At 40.5% G+C, this 14,829-nt stretch overlaps 1 protein-coding gene across 6 annotated transcripts in view; it reads right to left on the reverse strand.

The window, feature by feature from the left end:
• Positions 1-14,829, reverse strand: part of stard13b (StAR related lipid transfer domain containing 13b) — a 71,952-nt gene that overhangs the window by 28,936 nt on the left and 28,187 nt on the right. The window contains exon 1 of one of the 6 annotated variants that reach the window (XM_086035585.1): positions 6,945-7,182. The exons of the other annotated variants lie outside the window; for them this stretch is intronic. Within the exon in view, the coding sequence (XP_085891711.1) occupies positions 6,945-7,107 (163 nt within the window). The 5' untranslated portion in view covers positions 7,108-7,182. Of the gene's footprint in view, positions 1-6,944; positions 7,183-14,829 lie in introns of those variants that run through there. 6 annotated transcript variants of the gene reach the window in all.

Raw genomic sequence — 14,829 nt, forward strand, 5'->3', positions numbered from 1 at the left:
CTAGAGCTTTGATTATAACTATCCTTGGGTGCTTCTAATATTTTGACCTTCTCATGTAATGCTAAACTTTCAATATATTTTTAGGTTAATACTGTACCTCAATGTGGTATTGTAATCAAAACTGCTATTTGAGGGAGCTATGGGACAGGCCAAAAAAAAAAAAAAAAGCAAATAATTAACGCCTTCTATAAATGTAACCCTAACCCTGAAAGCCTAGATAGACCAATTATTTAACACAAAATTATTTATAATTATATTACAATTATGACCCCCAGCCAAAAAAAACGTTATCATATCAAACTCATTTGACATTACCCTTAAAAATAAATAAAAATAAATATATTGCAGATTATTAGATTAAAAGAAATATGCGTCAAAGGTGCACCACTATGCACATTTATATGAATAAGTCAGGTTAGGTTTGATAGAAAAAAATAGAATGTGTATTCATGCAAACTTTGCACCAGGTTGCAGAGGTTTACAATAACATTAAATATACTTTTCGAGGAACCTTGATGAACACTTAGACTTACTAACCAACTGAATTTTAAATGTTGAGGTGTTTTTTGTTGTTGTTTGTTTGTTAGTTTTTTGGTGTAAAGAATTGCTTTGACAGCCACTGTTTTAATCTCTTTCCTCTTGACGGTTGGTGGAAAATGGCGGCATGCTGATCAAAACCCTCTCGAGAGAACATCCTAAAGGTTTCTGTGACTAACTTACTTAGTCGGTGTGAATTCAAATTTACAGCCACAGGGGGTACAAAAAAAATCATTTAAATACCAGGAGCTCATGCATTTGAAGTGCGGAATCGCCATTGGCGGATGTAAGCATACAAGCTAATCACATTGTCAAAATGGGTTCTTTTTTTTTTTAAATTCCCAATCTCTATTTACTTCGCGTCTAAAGGCAGCAAATAAAAATCTGCATGACAACGATGAGCGCCCCCATTCATGAATAAAAGATTAAACAGGCTCTGGCGAAGCAAGCAAACAACAACAATGCTGCCTCGTCGCCTGGTTCCGTATTACAGTATTTGTGTCGCTTGCGAGCGGACCATTGAGGAAAGTTCTTGAGAGGCAGAGAAAAACGTTGCAAGTATTTCCCAGCCCAAGCACCCAAACCATGCGCCAAACTGGCCCGGACTTCTATTAAGCTTGAGTGCTTCTCAAGTTGGACACAGTGTCGACCTCCACAATGGCCAAACAATATCACATTATGCAGCGCCCCCTGGAGAAAATAATAAATACAATTTGGACATAGAACACAGGACCGAGCCCTTGTGCCAATTGCAGAAATAATTGACGCCCCCACCATCCCTCCCCACCAACAAATGGTTATAATTGCCTATTCAGTGAACTACCACATTCCTAAATTTGTTTATTCGTAAATTTGGGGAGGAACCTATCTTCTGTTATTTGCTGTAAAATTCACCTATTTTGCTGTTTTTGTGCTCTAATATAATGAAAAGATATTCCCGGTGGCGTCTTGGTGCCAAGGAACTATGTTGAAGTGATGGAGCTTCACTTAGTCAGACTGTAGACTTGTCTATTAGAAAATGGGCCCTGCCGCCATCTTGTGGCAACAACAGGCAATTACAATTACTGTTGAATTATCTCACAACATGACTTACCACTTATGGCTTCGAGATTGCTGGTTTTCGGAAAAATTTTCCCTAAGTGTAGGTGTAAATAAATTAACCTGCAGCAAAGATTCTGCCGAAACTACCAACCCAGGCTAAACTTAGCTCCTCCCGGACATACAAAGCTTGTCTCTCAGTTGAAACATACTTCCTTTTAAGGCTGTGAAATTCATTGAAATTCAATTACGATTTCGATCATTGCACTCCACGATTACAAAATTGGCATAATCATTAAAAAAAATGATTATTAATGCTAATTCTGAGTTGTTTTGAGGTGTGCACACAGGAGTTCCTCCCAGCGTTTATTTTACAATAGTGAGCATACACGGGTTCAAAATTTGCACTTGAGAGATGTATTGAAATTGTTTATTTAAATGTTGTAACGGTTCTATGGCAATTTATGTATAGCAAGTAAATGCACTATATTTGTTTATACAAGGAAACCATATTAGAATTCATACTATACATTTGCAACTTATTTTACTTGAAAAATAACAAATTCTATAAATTTTGTTTGGTCCAAATACAATTACAGTGTTTTAAAGATTGTTATTTGTCTTAATATATTTTTTACATGTTTAAACATTTTCTTGTTTTATACCAAAAAAACAAATGTTCCATTGAACAATAGTGATTTTACTTATTACCAAAATATGACATTCATCCCTACTTTCTTGACATTTTCCCATTTTGATAAGGCTTTGGCGGCATCTTAGAGCATTTCAGAAAGCGCACAAAAACAGTGAATAGGTTAAGTGTTTGAACAACCAATTGGGGATAAGTAACACAGAAAATAATGTGAATTCGCGATTTGCAAATATGCGGGGAATTACTGCAGTTAGACCAATGTGGGAGGAAAGTGGAGGGGGAGTCAAAATGTTGCAACATTCTTATGCAACATAATGCCGAGACACTTTGGCACACACTCTAATGTGATCCAATAGGCCACAAGAACAAGCTGCCTCGACAAAGATAATAGTGTGCATTGGTGACGGTCAGCAATGTATTCATTTAATTTCAGGTGTACCTTCAGACCAATTAGAACAAGCACTGAAACAGTAGGTTGTTGTGCATTTAGAAAAGCAGTCAGACTCCAGACAAATACAAAGGCCCTTTCTGAGAATTCAAGTGTGCAATAGACTCTGAAAACACTGGAAGAGTTCCAGGAAATGAAAACCGTGGAAACATTCCCATTCCATGCCACACCAGCCGCCCTCTCAATATTTGCGGCTTTTTGTACGTTGTGTTGTCATCTGCAGTGCATGGGGAAAAAAAGTAATGACCATATTTTGACAAAGTAAGAAGTAGAAAGAACATATCTGTCATCAAATGTCAAAAGCAAAAAGTCTTAGAAACTTTTTAAAAGTAAAGTACAGTTACCTGCAAAAGACAACGTGTACTTTGTACTTTTCAACACTGCCTATACGTCACAGCGATGCAGCCGCTAACTCATTAGCTCACCTGCTAATAAACATGCAGAATTACTCGCACTACAATTTTTGTTTTGTTTTTAATGACAGAAACGCAGACCTTACAGGCTTGGCTGGAATTTGTAGCTGGGGGTGTGGATGTGAGTGTGTGTGTGTGTGTGTGTGTGTGTGTGTCGGGGGGGGGGGGGGGGGGGGTACAAAACTGCACGCCCCTTCTCACCACTCACTCACTTTCAACCTGCTGTGTCAACAAAAGGAATGCAGGAGCCGCCGCCACTATTTATGCAGATCTGTGTGCGCTAACTCTACACAGAGCCGCAGTCACTCTCTTAAAATGCTCGCCGCTATCTCTGGCATTTCATCACGCCAGGTGAGGCCGAGCAAAAGGGACTGAGATATGACACATGTGGCCAAAACACTGCAATTCAAATACTAAGGATAACAAAAATCCTGATTTGGGGGAAGAAATTGGTGTTTTGGTATTAATATTACACTTGAGAGTAACTACTGATAAAGACACGACCAAAAAAGACATTTATAAATATCTTGGCAAAAGTTAAATTAGCTACATACGGTATTATGTGAAGAAACCTCACTCAGTAAATCAGTCATTTACCCAAAAAGAAAGACAGAAATGACAGCCAGACTTCTAGTCGGTGTTATTGACATAGCAACAAAGCAGAACATGCAGCTAAATTGAGGGTTTACCATCAAAAGCCAGACGTCTGTGATCTGAACGAGGCACATACCCCGACAATGTAAAATTGTAACATTTTCCTGTCAAAAAAGTAACGCGTGATCAGAATGGCGGGGAAACACGTGTAGCGTCTGACTAAGCGGAGCTGCTGAGCATGACTGGAAAGAATGCTGCCATATGGACAAAAGTATTGGGACGCATTCCACTGACAGGATGTGGAAATGTCCGACAAATGTGGCTCTGTTCATCCACTTTAAAGCTTGAAGCGATGACGTCTTCTTGCACAACAGAAATAATCCAAACGACGAGAAAATAATAATCCCCAGTCGAAAAAGTCCACCGTACGGGACATCTAAACCCCATAAGATCTGCTTGTGTACAGTAGGTGTCACGGTTACAGCGATCACTCTTATTCATCATCACCGTCACCTTGCACAATAGAAACAACAGAAGAACTAGAAATTGACCGCATGACTCCACAGACAACACATACAATACAATTAATGTGATGACTCATCTAACCATATTTTAATGATAAATGCCAATTTGCACAATACAAATATACTGAACAACATTAAAATGATCTACACTACAAGAGTCCCCCCAAAAACAGCCAACAATAACAACGTGCGTGTCATGATTATTAATATCGCTCCGCTCACCAGTTGTTTAGGACAACTGCCACCTTGCACAATACAAATAAACTGTCTGAAAATAATCCAAAATCAAAAACTGTCCACTGCAAAAAAACATGCATGTACAATGCACAATACATGTCGTGATTTAACGCCACTCATTTATGACAACTGCCACCTCGCACAATAAAAATCTCCAGAACTACTAGAAATAATCTAGAAAATTGAAAAACTCCACTACACGGTTAGCCTCACGCATCATGCTTGTATGAAAAGAAATCACCCCTCTCACCAGTTGGTCAGTTTATACAATAGAAATTAAAGATTTAAACTAATCCAAATTAATCCACAAAGCAAATGAAGAAGTCAAGTATATTCTAATATTTGTGTCCATAAAGTTGTTTCAAAGTTTGGCTTTTCTCTACTGGTAAGCAAACCTTTCCCGTTTACCTCCATAAGGCGAATGTAAAGAATCACGTAAGTAAACCCGCTTGGGATCCTCGTAAAGCTGTCAGGGGTCCGTCCACATCTCATCAGTGTTTACACCCAGTGGCTTCCCACCTCGTTACATAAAGCCGACTTATCTGCCTGTCTATTGTCAGTCAATAGGAATTATTTACTGCACCCGCAACACCCTCTTGTTGGATGAAGGTCAAGTTTGTCGGCACGTACACACACACACACACACAGACACCCACGCGTCCCCCCCCCACACACACACACACACACACGCATGCCAGCACACTAGACTGGAGGCGACCTTTTGCCAGAGACAATCAGCTGATGTGGAAAGGAACACAACAAGGACTCACCCTTCATTCCTTCCCATGCTCCCTCCTCGTTAAGGTCGGCGAACATTGCGAGAATTAAGCCTGTTTAACCACTCATTTTTCAGCACATTGCCTTGTTCTTAGTGTTGTTTTTAGCATTAGCATTTCTGCCTAGGCTTGCAAAAACTCCAGGAATTTTTCAAAGTCGGAAATTGCTCTAGTGAGGTGGGAAAATAAAATGCATGGCAATTAAAGGGGGATGTCCTCAAATGTGGGAAAAGAGAGCCATCTGTTTTGCATGGATGTCTGAAAATGAAAGAACAAAATGTACTGTACGTAATTATACTTGAATATCAATATCTGTTCATATGTGAACCGATAGACCTCCCCTAGTGGTGCTCAAGCAGCCCTGGTTGAAAAAAAGTACACTTTCTGCCGCAGCCCATTTTGTTCTACATTCACCGAATTAAAAATAATGATCCGTGGCGCACGTACAGTATGCTGTCATTCCCCTCTTTTGTTAATAGTTTATTAACTGTTCTGATTGTGTTTACAAAAATAAATACATTCCATATCCAGTATACTATGTTTTTTTCTGAATTGTATGAATAATTTGGGTGATGGGTGCCATTTCTTTTGGTTTGAGCACCTGCCTCCAAATATGTCTGTGCACGTGCCTTTTGAATATACCTTAACATCATTCAATTACCCTCAGTCCACAGTTAATTAAATGTCCAATTCGGAAGTCTGTATTTCCATAATTCCCCAGTTTGTATTTCCATGGAACCTTACTGGAAAGGTTACGATCCTTTACCGCACTATTCCTCCAGTAAAAGAGTGTCGATGTATGTACAGTGTTCACCCTCCATAGCACAGATTTATTGGCAATTGTTTTTCATTAGCTGGAAACAGCAACAAGTGTTCTGGAGTCATTCAAGTCAATTTTATACATCCAAAATAAAGAGAAGCACATTCATCTGTCACGAGCATTGTTTTTAGCATTAACATTCCGAATCAAGCAGCCCAGAAGGCCTTCTTCTAGATTCTGTGACAGTTTGAAAACTCGCCACCTATAAAACTTAAGAACGTAAATGACTTTAAATCAATAAATAGTAAGAGACACATGCTGTTTTGTTGCTAGCGTTGTTTTTAGTACTCTGTAGTGGAACAGCGATGACTTGTCTCTATAAAATAAAATATATTTGATACATGTAAGAGAAGCACGTTGTTTTGTTGTTTTTAGCTTTTAGCTCTAGTCCACAGAATCGGAAAAAAACGTTTTCTTCTTGACTTGGCAACAGTTTGAAAGCACTACTGACACCCAGAGGACTCAAATGGAACAGCCAAAACTGTTGTATTACTCAAACTTGAATTGCATACAGTGAAGAGAAGCACTTGGGTTTGACATAAGAAAAAAAAAAATAGCATTAGCATTCCTGGTCCAGAGACACAGAAATACCTTCTTCTTTTTTATTTATTTTGACCGTCGGCAACCGTGTGGAAGCCGGATAACGACACGCACAGGACCTAAGTGGAACAGCAACGAATGAACATACAATTATTATAAATATTATGTATAATACAGTCCACAAGACAGGAAATTCCTTGTTCTGCATTTCTCTTGAAAGCACTCTGCTGATACCCCCAGAACTTTAGCATAGTTGCAAAAACTAAAAGTGAAAATGGTCAAACAGTGGCCCAACTTACGCCATGTGGGACCAATTCCCAGCATTCCCTTACTGTGGCTTTTCTCCCACTCTCACCCCCCCCTACCTCCAGCTATCCTCTTGAGGAGCTGCTGCCTGGCAATGATCCGTCCAAGCCTGTAGCCGGAGCGCCTACGGTGGTGGTCCATCCTCAGGTAGATGTCCCGGCTCTCCGGGGTCATGCTTCCCAGACACTCGCTGCCCGAGGACTCCTGGAGGTCTCGAAACATGTCCAAAGGGGAAGAAAATGCTGAGTTCTAGCTAAAACAAGCCAACGAGAGTGCCTGGTACTCTTCACACAGAGGTGCAAAAATCCTAGAGTGAGCCGAGTGGGACGGCCCAAAGGGTGAGGGGCAGGAGCGGTCACGTGATCCAAGGGAAGGCCAATGGCGGGGAGGCTGTGGGAGTCCTGCCCACCTTGCAGAGCTGAATCCAGGGCTTGTGTGAAGGCCCGTCAGCACGGGAGGGAAATATAAATACCGCCGGAATGCTGACCAAGTGAGTAAGGAGTGCAGTCGGGTGTGGGAGTGCTTATAAAAATAGTGCTTATGTCCTTTTTTTTTTTTGTAAGAATCCGCCCTGCTCCAGAACAACTCATCTAGTGTGGCTGGACACGCAGAGTCAGGCGAGGCCCAGGAAGTGACCGAATGACGGTGGCACAAAAACAGATGAAGTTGGTTTGCTGGGTGGAGAATGCTAATTTGCGCTCAACAGATCACACAACCCCCCCCCCACCCCCCCCCCCCCCCCCCCCCCCCCCGCCAGCAACACCCTCAGGAAGGCCTCTCAGCAGGTCTCTTCAAATTGTCAGCACCCTTTGAATCTAACGGCAATTTCAAGCTGGGACACATTCAATCGCCTGAATGTTCAATCGACAATCAAGTCCATCCACACACTCAAGTGAAATTTCAACCACACTGCTACATTGATACACACTGGACAGATGTCAACCCTTAAAAGGTTTATACTGCATTATAATTACCTTCAGCTACCATAAAATGGTAGCAAAGGACTGCTTTTGTCTAAATGAAGCTCCTCAACTCAATTCTGCACCAAGATGACACCAATTATTCCTCTGGCCTGAGCGTAAAAAAGGTTCAGCATATGGTTCCTAAAAGAAACCGAACGAATTTGTGAAAACTGAACCGGAAATATGCAAACGGTTCGCTGTATAGTATACAACATAGTTTTTTTATGCTAAGTGGAATCTTTACTCAAAACAATTTATTTACATGTTGAGACTTAGAGAAGAGCCGGTTCAGCATAATTACTGTAAGTGGTTTAATGCAGACTCATGTTCAGTCAGGTATTGTTTTATTAGGAATGAGGAATTTAAAAATTTGCCTTTTTATAAAAAAAAAAAAATAGCCATAATTAAATCAAGCATAACATTCAATCCACTAGTAAATTGTGTTCAGTAATACAAATACTGTAAATTATTATAATTTTAATCAAGAGATAATAACCAATTTTTTTCAATTTTTCTTTTTTGTTAAACACTACATTTGAAAATGTATTTGTAACAATGAACATATTTTTATTATATTATTATTATATTATATATTTATTATATTATTATTTTTGAAATTGTATTTAAAGTGGAAATGAACCCAAACATAGTTTTCTTAGGAAAATGTTCCCAGCAGGCCCACTAGTCGAAACACGGCATTCTGATTAATATTGCGTTCGTGGAATATGAGTTAAGCAGCAAAATCCACCCGTTTTTAGCCATTTCAGCCATTTTGTAATTTCTGTCGATTGAAAATGACATCACACCTACTCAGGCCTCAGTTACTGACTGACCACGGCTGAGCTTCAGAAAGCAGGTCAGCCGTGATTGGTCGTTTTCAGTCGACAGAAGTGGTAAAATGGCCACCCTCAGAAATGGCTAAAAACTAGTGCATTAAATCTTATTCTACAAACGCAAAATTTATCAGAATGCCTTGTTTCAACTAGTAGGCTTGCATAGAACATATTCTTGAAAAAAATATATGTTTGGGTTGACTTCCACTTTAAATATGACAGTTAAATAACAACTACATTTGCTCTTCTCATATGTCTCGTATGAAGTTCAGATTTGGTAGCAGTCAGACAAACTCTCTCAGATGAGTTTGTCTTTGACAGATGCCTGTAAATGACCAAAAAGGCCCCCAAATGTCTGCTTCAAACCCAAGTGGCAGACTTCCTGTATGTTTTCAGGCATGGCTTCTTGAGACTTTTTTCTATGTCTACTCGTAATAGAGATGCCAACCAAATTTGAAGTTGTTGTGAAACTGGCTTCGTGGGCTCCATTTTCAAAGTTTATTATTTTTTATGGTGAGTCATCAAACTTTGCAAAATCGCCCCTAAACTGGTTCCTTCAAACCAAAACGGCGGAATGTATTCAGGCACGGTTTATTGAGATTTTTTTCTGCGTTTTATGACTGAACAACAGCAGTCTCCTCACACCTGTATTAAAGTCCACATCCGTACCCGCCCAGTCCCCCCTCAAGATCCGGGCCACGCGCCCAGTGACGGTGCTGCTTTGTGCTACACAGTCCCGCCTGTGTCGTAGTGGCAGTAGCAGCGTGGCGCCATACGACCACGTTAAACACACAGCCCCTGTCTGTACACCCCCACCGTCAAATCCACTGCAGCTTAAGCTCACAAAGAGCACAATTCAGCAGCACACTTCAGGGGTTTTCATAAATGTCACGTCGGATTAAACGCCACCCCGCCCCCCAGCACCACACTCACACACTCAGGTGGGGATGCCATTTTAAGCGGCCGGCGATGACGTCGCATCACTTGGATGATTACATCGGGCAGGGCACAAACACCTGTCTTCATTCATAGAATAACTACACATGGTAAAAAAATGAACAAATAAATAGTGGTAGCACGTTGGTTGGCATGAGGCATAACACCCAAGCACTCCCCCCCCCCCCCCGCCCACACGGACTCGCCCCCATGTTTACTTCCTCGCTAGACGTCTAGACAGTCGCATTCCAACGCCATGTTGTGCATATTGCATTACGGAATCCACCATTCGCTCATAACCAACTAGAAATGATATGTAAGAACTAGAGAACTAGGTCTGGGTGACTTTTTTTTTTTTTTATCACAATAAAATGTGTTGTAATGTCAAGGTATAAAGGTCATGTGAAATACCGTATCTATGAAAAAAAGTATAGTACAATTGCACTGGTACGTTGTTTTACTGGTGACAGGTTTTTCAAGGGATGAGCAGTCTCTATGCCAATTTCTTTTTTTTTTTTTGCTGTAAGTGGTAATCAAAAATGTAAATTCGAACACTTAGTGGCAACAAACTCAACTCACTTCACAACAAGCAGTAGTTTGGCAGACAGTGTCAGTTTTTTTTTCCAAAATGAGGCTTCAAGTTGGTTACTGCATAAAACAAAGACAATTACACATTGTGTATTTAAAACAACCACATAGATTAGCCTTGTCCATGACAGACTGCTAGCTTAATCCTAAAACACAATGCTAAATACTAGCAAACGTGACTAGCATCAATGATGAAGTAGTTATAGCCCGGACAATCGACAGACATAACAATACTCACGGGCATGTATTCTTTATCCTCTCTAATAAGCAACTAATATGTATTATTGCATCTTGCTGAGTGTGAAACTCTGTGTATTTCTGGAAAATGTTGCCTCCTATTGGCCAAGGCACACACTCCATGAGGAGCACAATGTGGGGCTGCAACGGCTTGATAACATTCCTATTTATTTCAATGGGGAATGATGATTTGCGATCCAACTGTTTAAGTAATGAGCGTGTTCATGGAATTAATTAAACTCGTAAGTCAAGGCAGCAATATACATTGAACCACACATATTTGATCTAGTACCAGTATTTCTTTAGTACTATCAGGTGGCATTTTGGTGCATTTTGGTGACAAAAGTAGTCCAGTTTGATGCCATCTTATGGAATCTATTAGCAATTCAAATTTTTTTTTAATTTAAGTATCACTGCAGCAAAAACGTAACAAAATAGCTAATAGGATAGTAGTAATTGATATTGTTATGGGTTGCGGAGTGGTGAGATACTCGTCATTGCCTTGCATTTTTGGTATTTTTTCTCTAAATCAAACAATCTGTAAACTATTTATTTTTAAGGGTAACATAAGAGAAGTAAAGCTTGTTGGGCTTGTACAGTCGTAATAGATTCAAAATGCAATTATTGGGGGAGAGTATCCTTGTGCATTAGAGATAGCACCAAACGAATGTCAGAAAATTATGTAAGACTTTGAACCCAATATTCTGTCAATTTCAGACCTTCCACGGGGTTTCAAATTTGAAAGATGCTGCAAGAAACTTTGTGTGACGTTTGCGGGTCAAGCTAAAGAGGAAGAGCTCCATCGTCAACCACAATGAAACATGTCCCAGCATGTCTTCCGTCTGCGCTTCGGCGCTAAGCTACTGCTAAAGGGAAGCCAAATGGGCCTTAGTCAGTGCAGGTGCTTCCACTCACGGCTGCTTCACTTTGCGCATGAATCACCACAGCTGGCAGCTCAGAGGGAATTCATTCAATTAGCAGAAACTTCGTAGACCCTGGGATTTCCCCACTTCTAGAGTGGCTGCACTCTCACCACTCAAGGCTGCAATAGCATTGCAATAAACAGACTATCACGGGCTAAATTTGAAAATGTTTTCCTACATTCAAACTAAAGTGAGCAAAGGTCAGACTTTCGAACATGTCTAAAATATCATCTTGAAGGATTGTCCTGTGGTGTGTACACACAACAATAACCTGGCCGAAACTGAGCATTTACTCACACTGTCCAATCAAAGTCTGCAAAGGCCTGATACTCTGATGTGTCTGCAAATCCTGAACAATTATCCTGTGGTTTGAGGTACACACATAGCGATAATCAGACAGAATTTGAGCATTGTCATATCATTTAAATGTTTTTTTTTCCTAAAAAATAATATGATTTTGTTATTATAACATTTTGGCTTTTATTCTAAAAACGTTTTAACTTCTTATTTCCTGGTTTAGAGGTTCACGTGAAACTAAGTCCTTGGAAAAGTTTCTCCCCTGTAAAGGGTCCCTGGATCCCAAAAGTTTAAGAAGCATGCTATGCAACATCTGGACTCTATTAGCATGACTTCATCCCCTCGTAGTGTGCCGTTCCCACGTGAAGATGTGTTCATGTGTCACTTACACTACACGGGCGATTTCATCACACTGCGAGATGTGGATGCTTCCGTAATCCCTAAAGTTTCCCATTCAAAGTCATGAAAGAGCTGGAGCCTGTCCCGGCTGCACCCTGGAATGGTCGCCAGCCAATCGCAGGGTACATTCAGACAAATTACCACTGACACTAACACAAATAGATGATTAATTTAGTCTTTAATTTACCCAATCAAAATCCATGAGAGAACGCGCAAATTTTAAACAAGATGGCCAAAAAACATTTTGGAACCCAGAACTCCTGCACTGTGAGGCAGACGTAATAAATAAATACATAAATACAGTATTAAAAATACATCTTACTAGCGCCACCCTGTGGGCACATTAGGCCCGCACTTGGACTCATGCACACGAAAACGCCTCACAAGTATCCTACAAGTGCGCAAAAGGCAAGAAAATGTGGCACTAGTAGTATTATGTCATTTTAGATGCAAACGTGAGACATGTAGCCATGCAATAATGTGTCAAATGTCACCAAACTTGATGATTTTGTAACAATGTAATTGTCAAAAAAAGGAGTCCCTCTGTTTAATACCATGCCGCGACGTCCTAAATTAATTGGAAATAAGTGTTTTTTTGTGTTTTGTTTTGTATTGTTTTTTTTGTTAGTTTTTTTTTCCCCCAACCCTCCAGAATTGGGGTGCAACTCGTGCGCATGAAGTCGAGCTCGCGGCCGCCTTGCCCGGGGCTTCCACTGACCTGCCAGCCGCCGCTCGCGGACATTCCTCCAGAGTAAGTCCCAAGCTTTGGACGTGGAGGTCCGCAGCTGCTCGCTGAAAGACCGCCGCAGCTTCAGCGTGGCCGACGTCTGTTTAGACGTCATCGCACTCGGACATAATAAATAGTGTACCCCCCAAAAAATCCTCCAGTCACTTGATGCAAAAACAGAAAAAATCCTCTTGTTTTCCCGGTTAATTTTCAAATGGCTTCCCCTCTCCAGCGGCGCATGTCCGGAAAAAAACAACAAATGGGTCCACGTCAATGTTAATACGTTATCATCAACGTATGTAATGTAAAGAAATAATAGCAAAAGACTTTCGCACTTCTCACCAGATGTGTGCGTGTGCGCGTATGCGTGTGAGTGTGAGCAAAGCTACGCACGGCCAGAGCTCCACAGTCGTGATGCGTTCATGGCTATAGGAAATGTGTCAACGCAGGTGAAACTTGAAACGTGTCTAATGACAAAATATGATATCCACGTGACGGATGAAAGTAAGTGAATGATGGACTTCACTAAGAGGCAGAGGTGGCAAAAGTACACTCTACTTATGTTGAAATAGATACTTGTGTAAAGTAAAAGCATTATTTAAAGTCCTCTACTTGTGAAAAAATATATACAGTCGTATATATTTACAGTATATACAACATATATGTAGATTTGTTTTTAATTACAGAGTCTGAAATGTACACAAGTACAAAAGGATTCCCATTGCAAATTTGAGAAAACTGCATTTACATGTCTAGATACAGTTTCAGTGGGACAATTTCCAACATAGATAATAAACTTAGTCCAACTTAGTATTTCTGAATGCTAAAAGATTTAGTAGAAAATAGCACAAAAGTCACAGGTATCAAAATCTTCCACCAGATGTGAAGGTGGCCAGACAGTGACCACCCCTGGCCACCACATAGCTAAGCCCCTGCTGTGTAATGTGACAATTAGTAAGAATTTATTTCCACTTTACAGGGACTTTAAGTGCAGAGTGTGAGTACTATTGCCACCTTTGTGAATAACACGTGCAAGCTCTTTATGTAAAGCTATTTATGAAGCATCATGAAGACAATTCAGCCACGTTTCCCATGAAGCTCGGTGCGACAGTTCAGCGGCTTCTCCCCAGGTAGGCGAGAGAAGGTCAATAATTAAAAGCAGGAATGTGTCTTTACTTTCAGCACCATTTAGCTCTGTTGTCACAACATCTTGCTCCCCAAAAACAAGGCCAGAGAGCGGCGGGCAAGCATGCAAGCAAAGTTCACCTTGGAAAAAGGCTGATACGAGAATTATTTGAGGAATTCTTAACCTCGTATTGTGAGGGCCACGCCGGCTGATACAGTTATCGGCCGCATGGATTTCTCAGTCGCGGGCAGGTTTTACTGTTACAAAACGTGTGATTCCTACACAAACACGGTTTTGATGCGACGAGAGCAGCTGAAGACTTGACGGTGAGATGAACGATATGCTGCTGAACTCGATGTGGCCTCTCCACGTGAAGCTGAGCTAATGTTACTTCGGGAGCCCGTCTGACACAGCAGCGGAGCAGCTCATTTTTTAACCGTTCACAAACATTCAGTTCTTTTTCCATACACGCATATGTTGTGTTGTAGTAACTGTCCTCATGAAATTATGAACTGCCGATCTTTCCCAAATGTATTAACAGCCTGTCTGACAATAATTGGATGATTAATCCTTAAAGACGAAGTCAACCCAAGATTTTTCTTCACAATAATATGTTGTATGCGCTTCCACGAGTCCAAACACGGCATTCTGATTACAATTGCGTTTGTGAAATATGAGTTCAGAAGCAAAATCCACCCGTTCTCATCCATCTCAGGGGGCGGCCATTTTGACACTTGCTTTGTCAGGTAGCAACCTCAATCAACAACAAAAATCAATTATAAACACCTTTCCATAATTTATTAGAGAATGAGCAATTCCAAAATAATGAAAAACGTCATCAATGATCCGTCAAAAAAACAACAATTGGTATTTATCTTTTTCGTTTTACTAATCTAATGTAATATTTTGCAGGTAA

This window comes from Filicampus tigris, chromosome 7 (genome assembly GCF_054856515.1).
Source record: "Filicampus tigris isolate MCC_2025a chromosome 7, RoL_Ftig_1.0, whole genome shotgun sequence".
NCBI classification, from domain to species: domain Eukaryota; kingdom Metazoa; phylum Chordata; class Actinopteri; order Syngnathiformes; family Syngnathidae; genus Filicampus; species Filicampus tigris.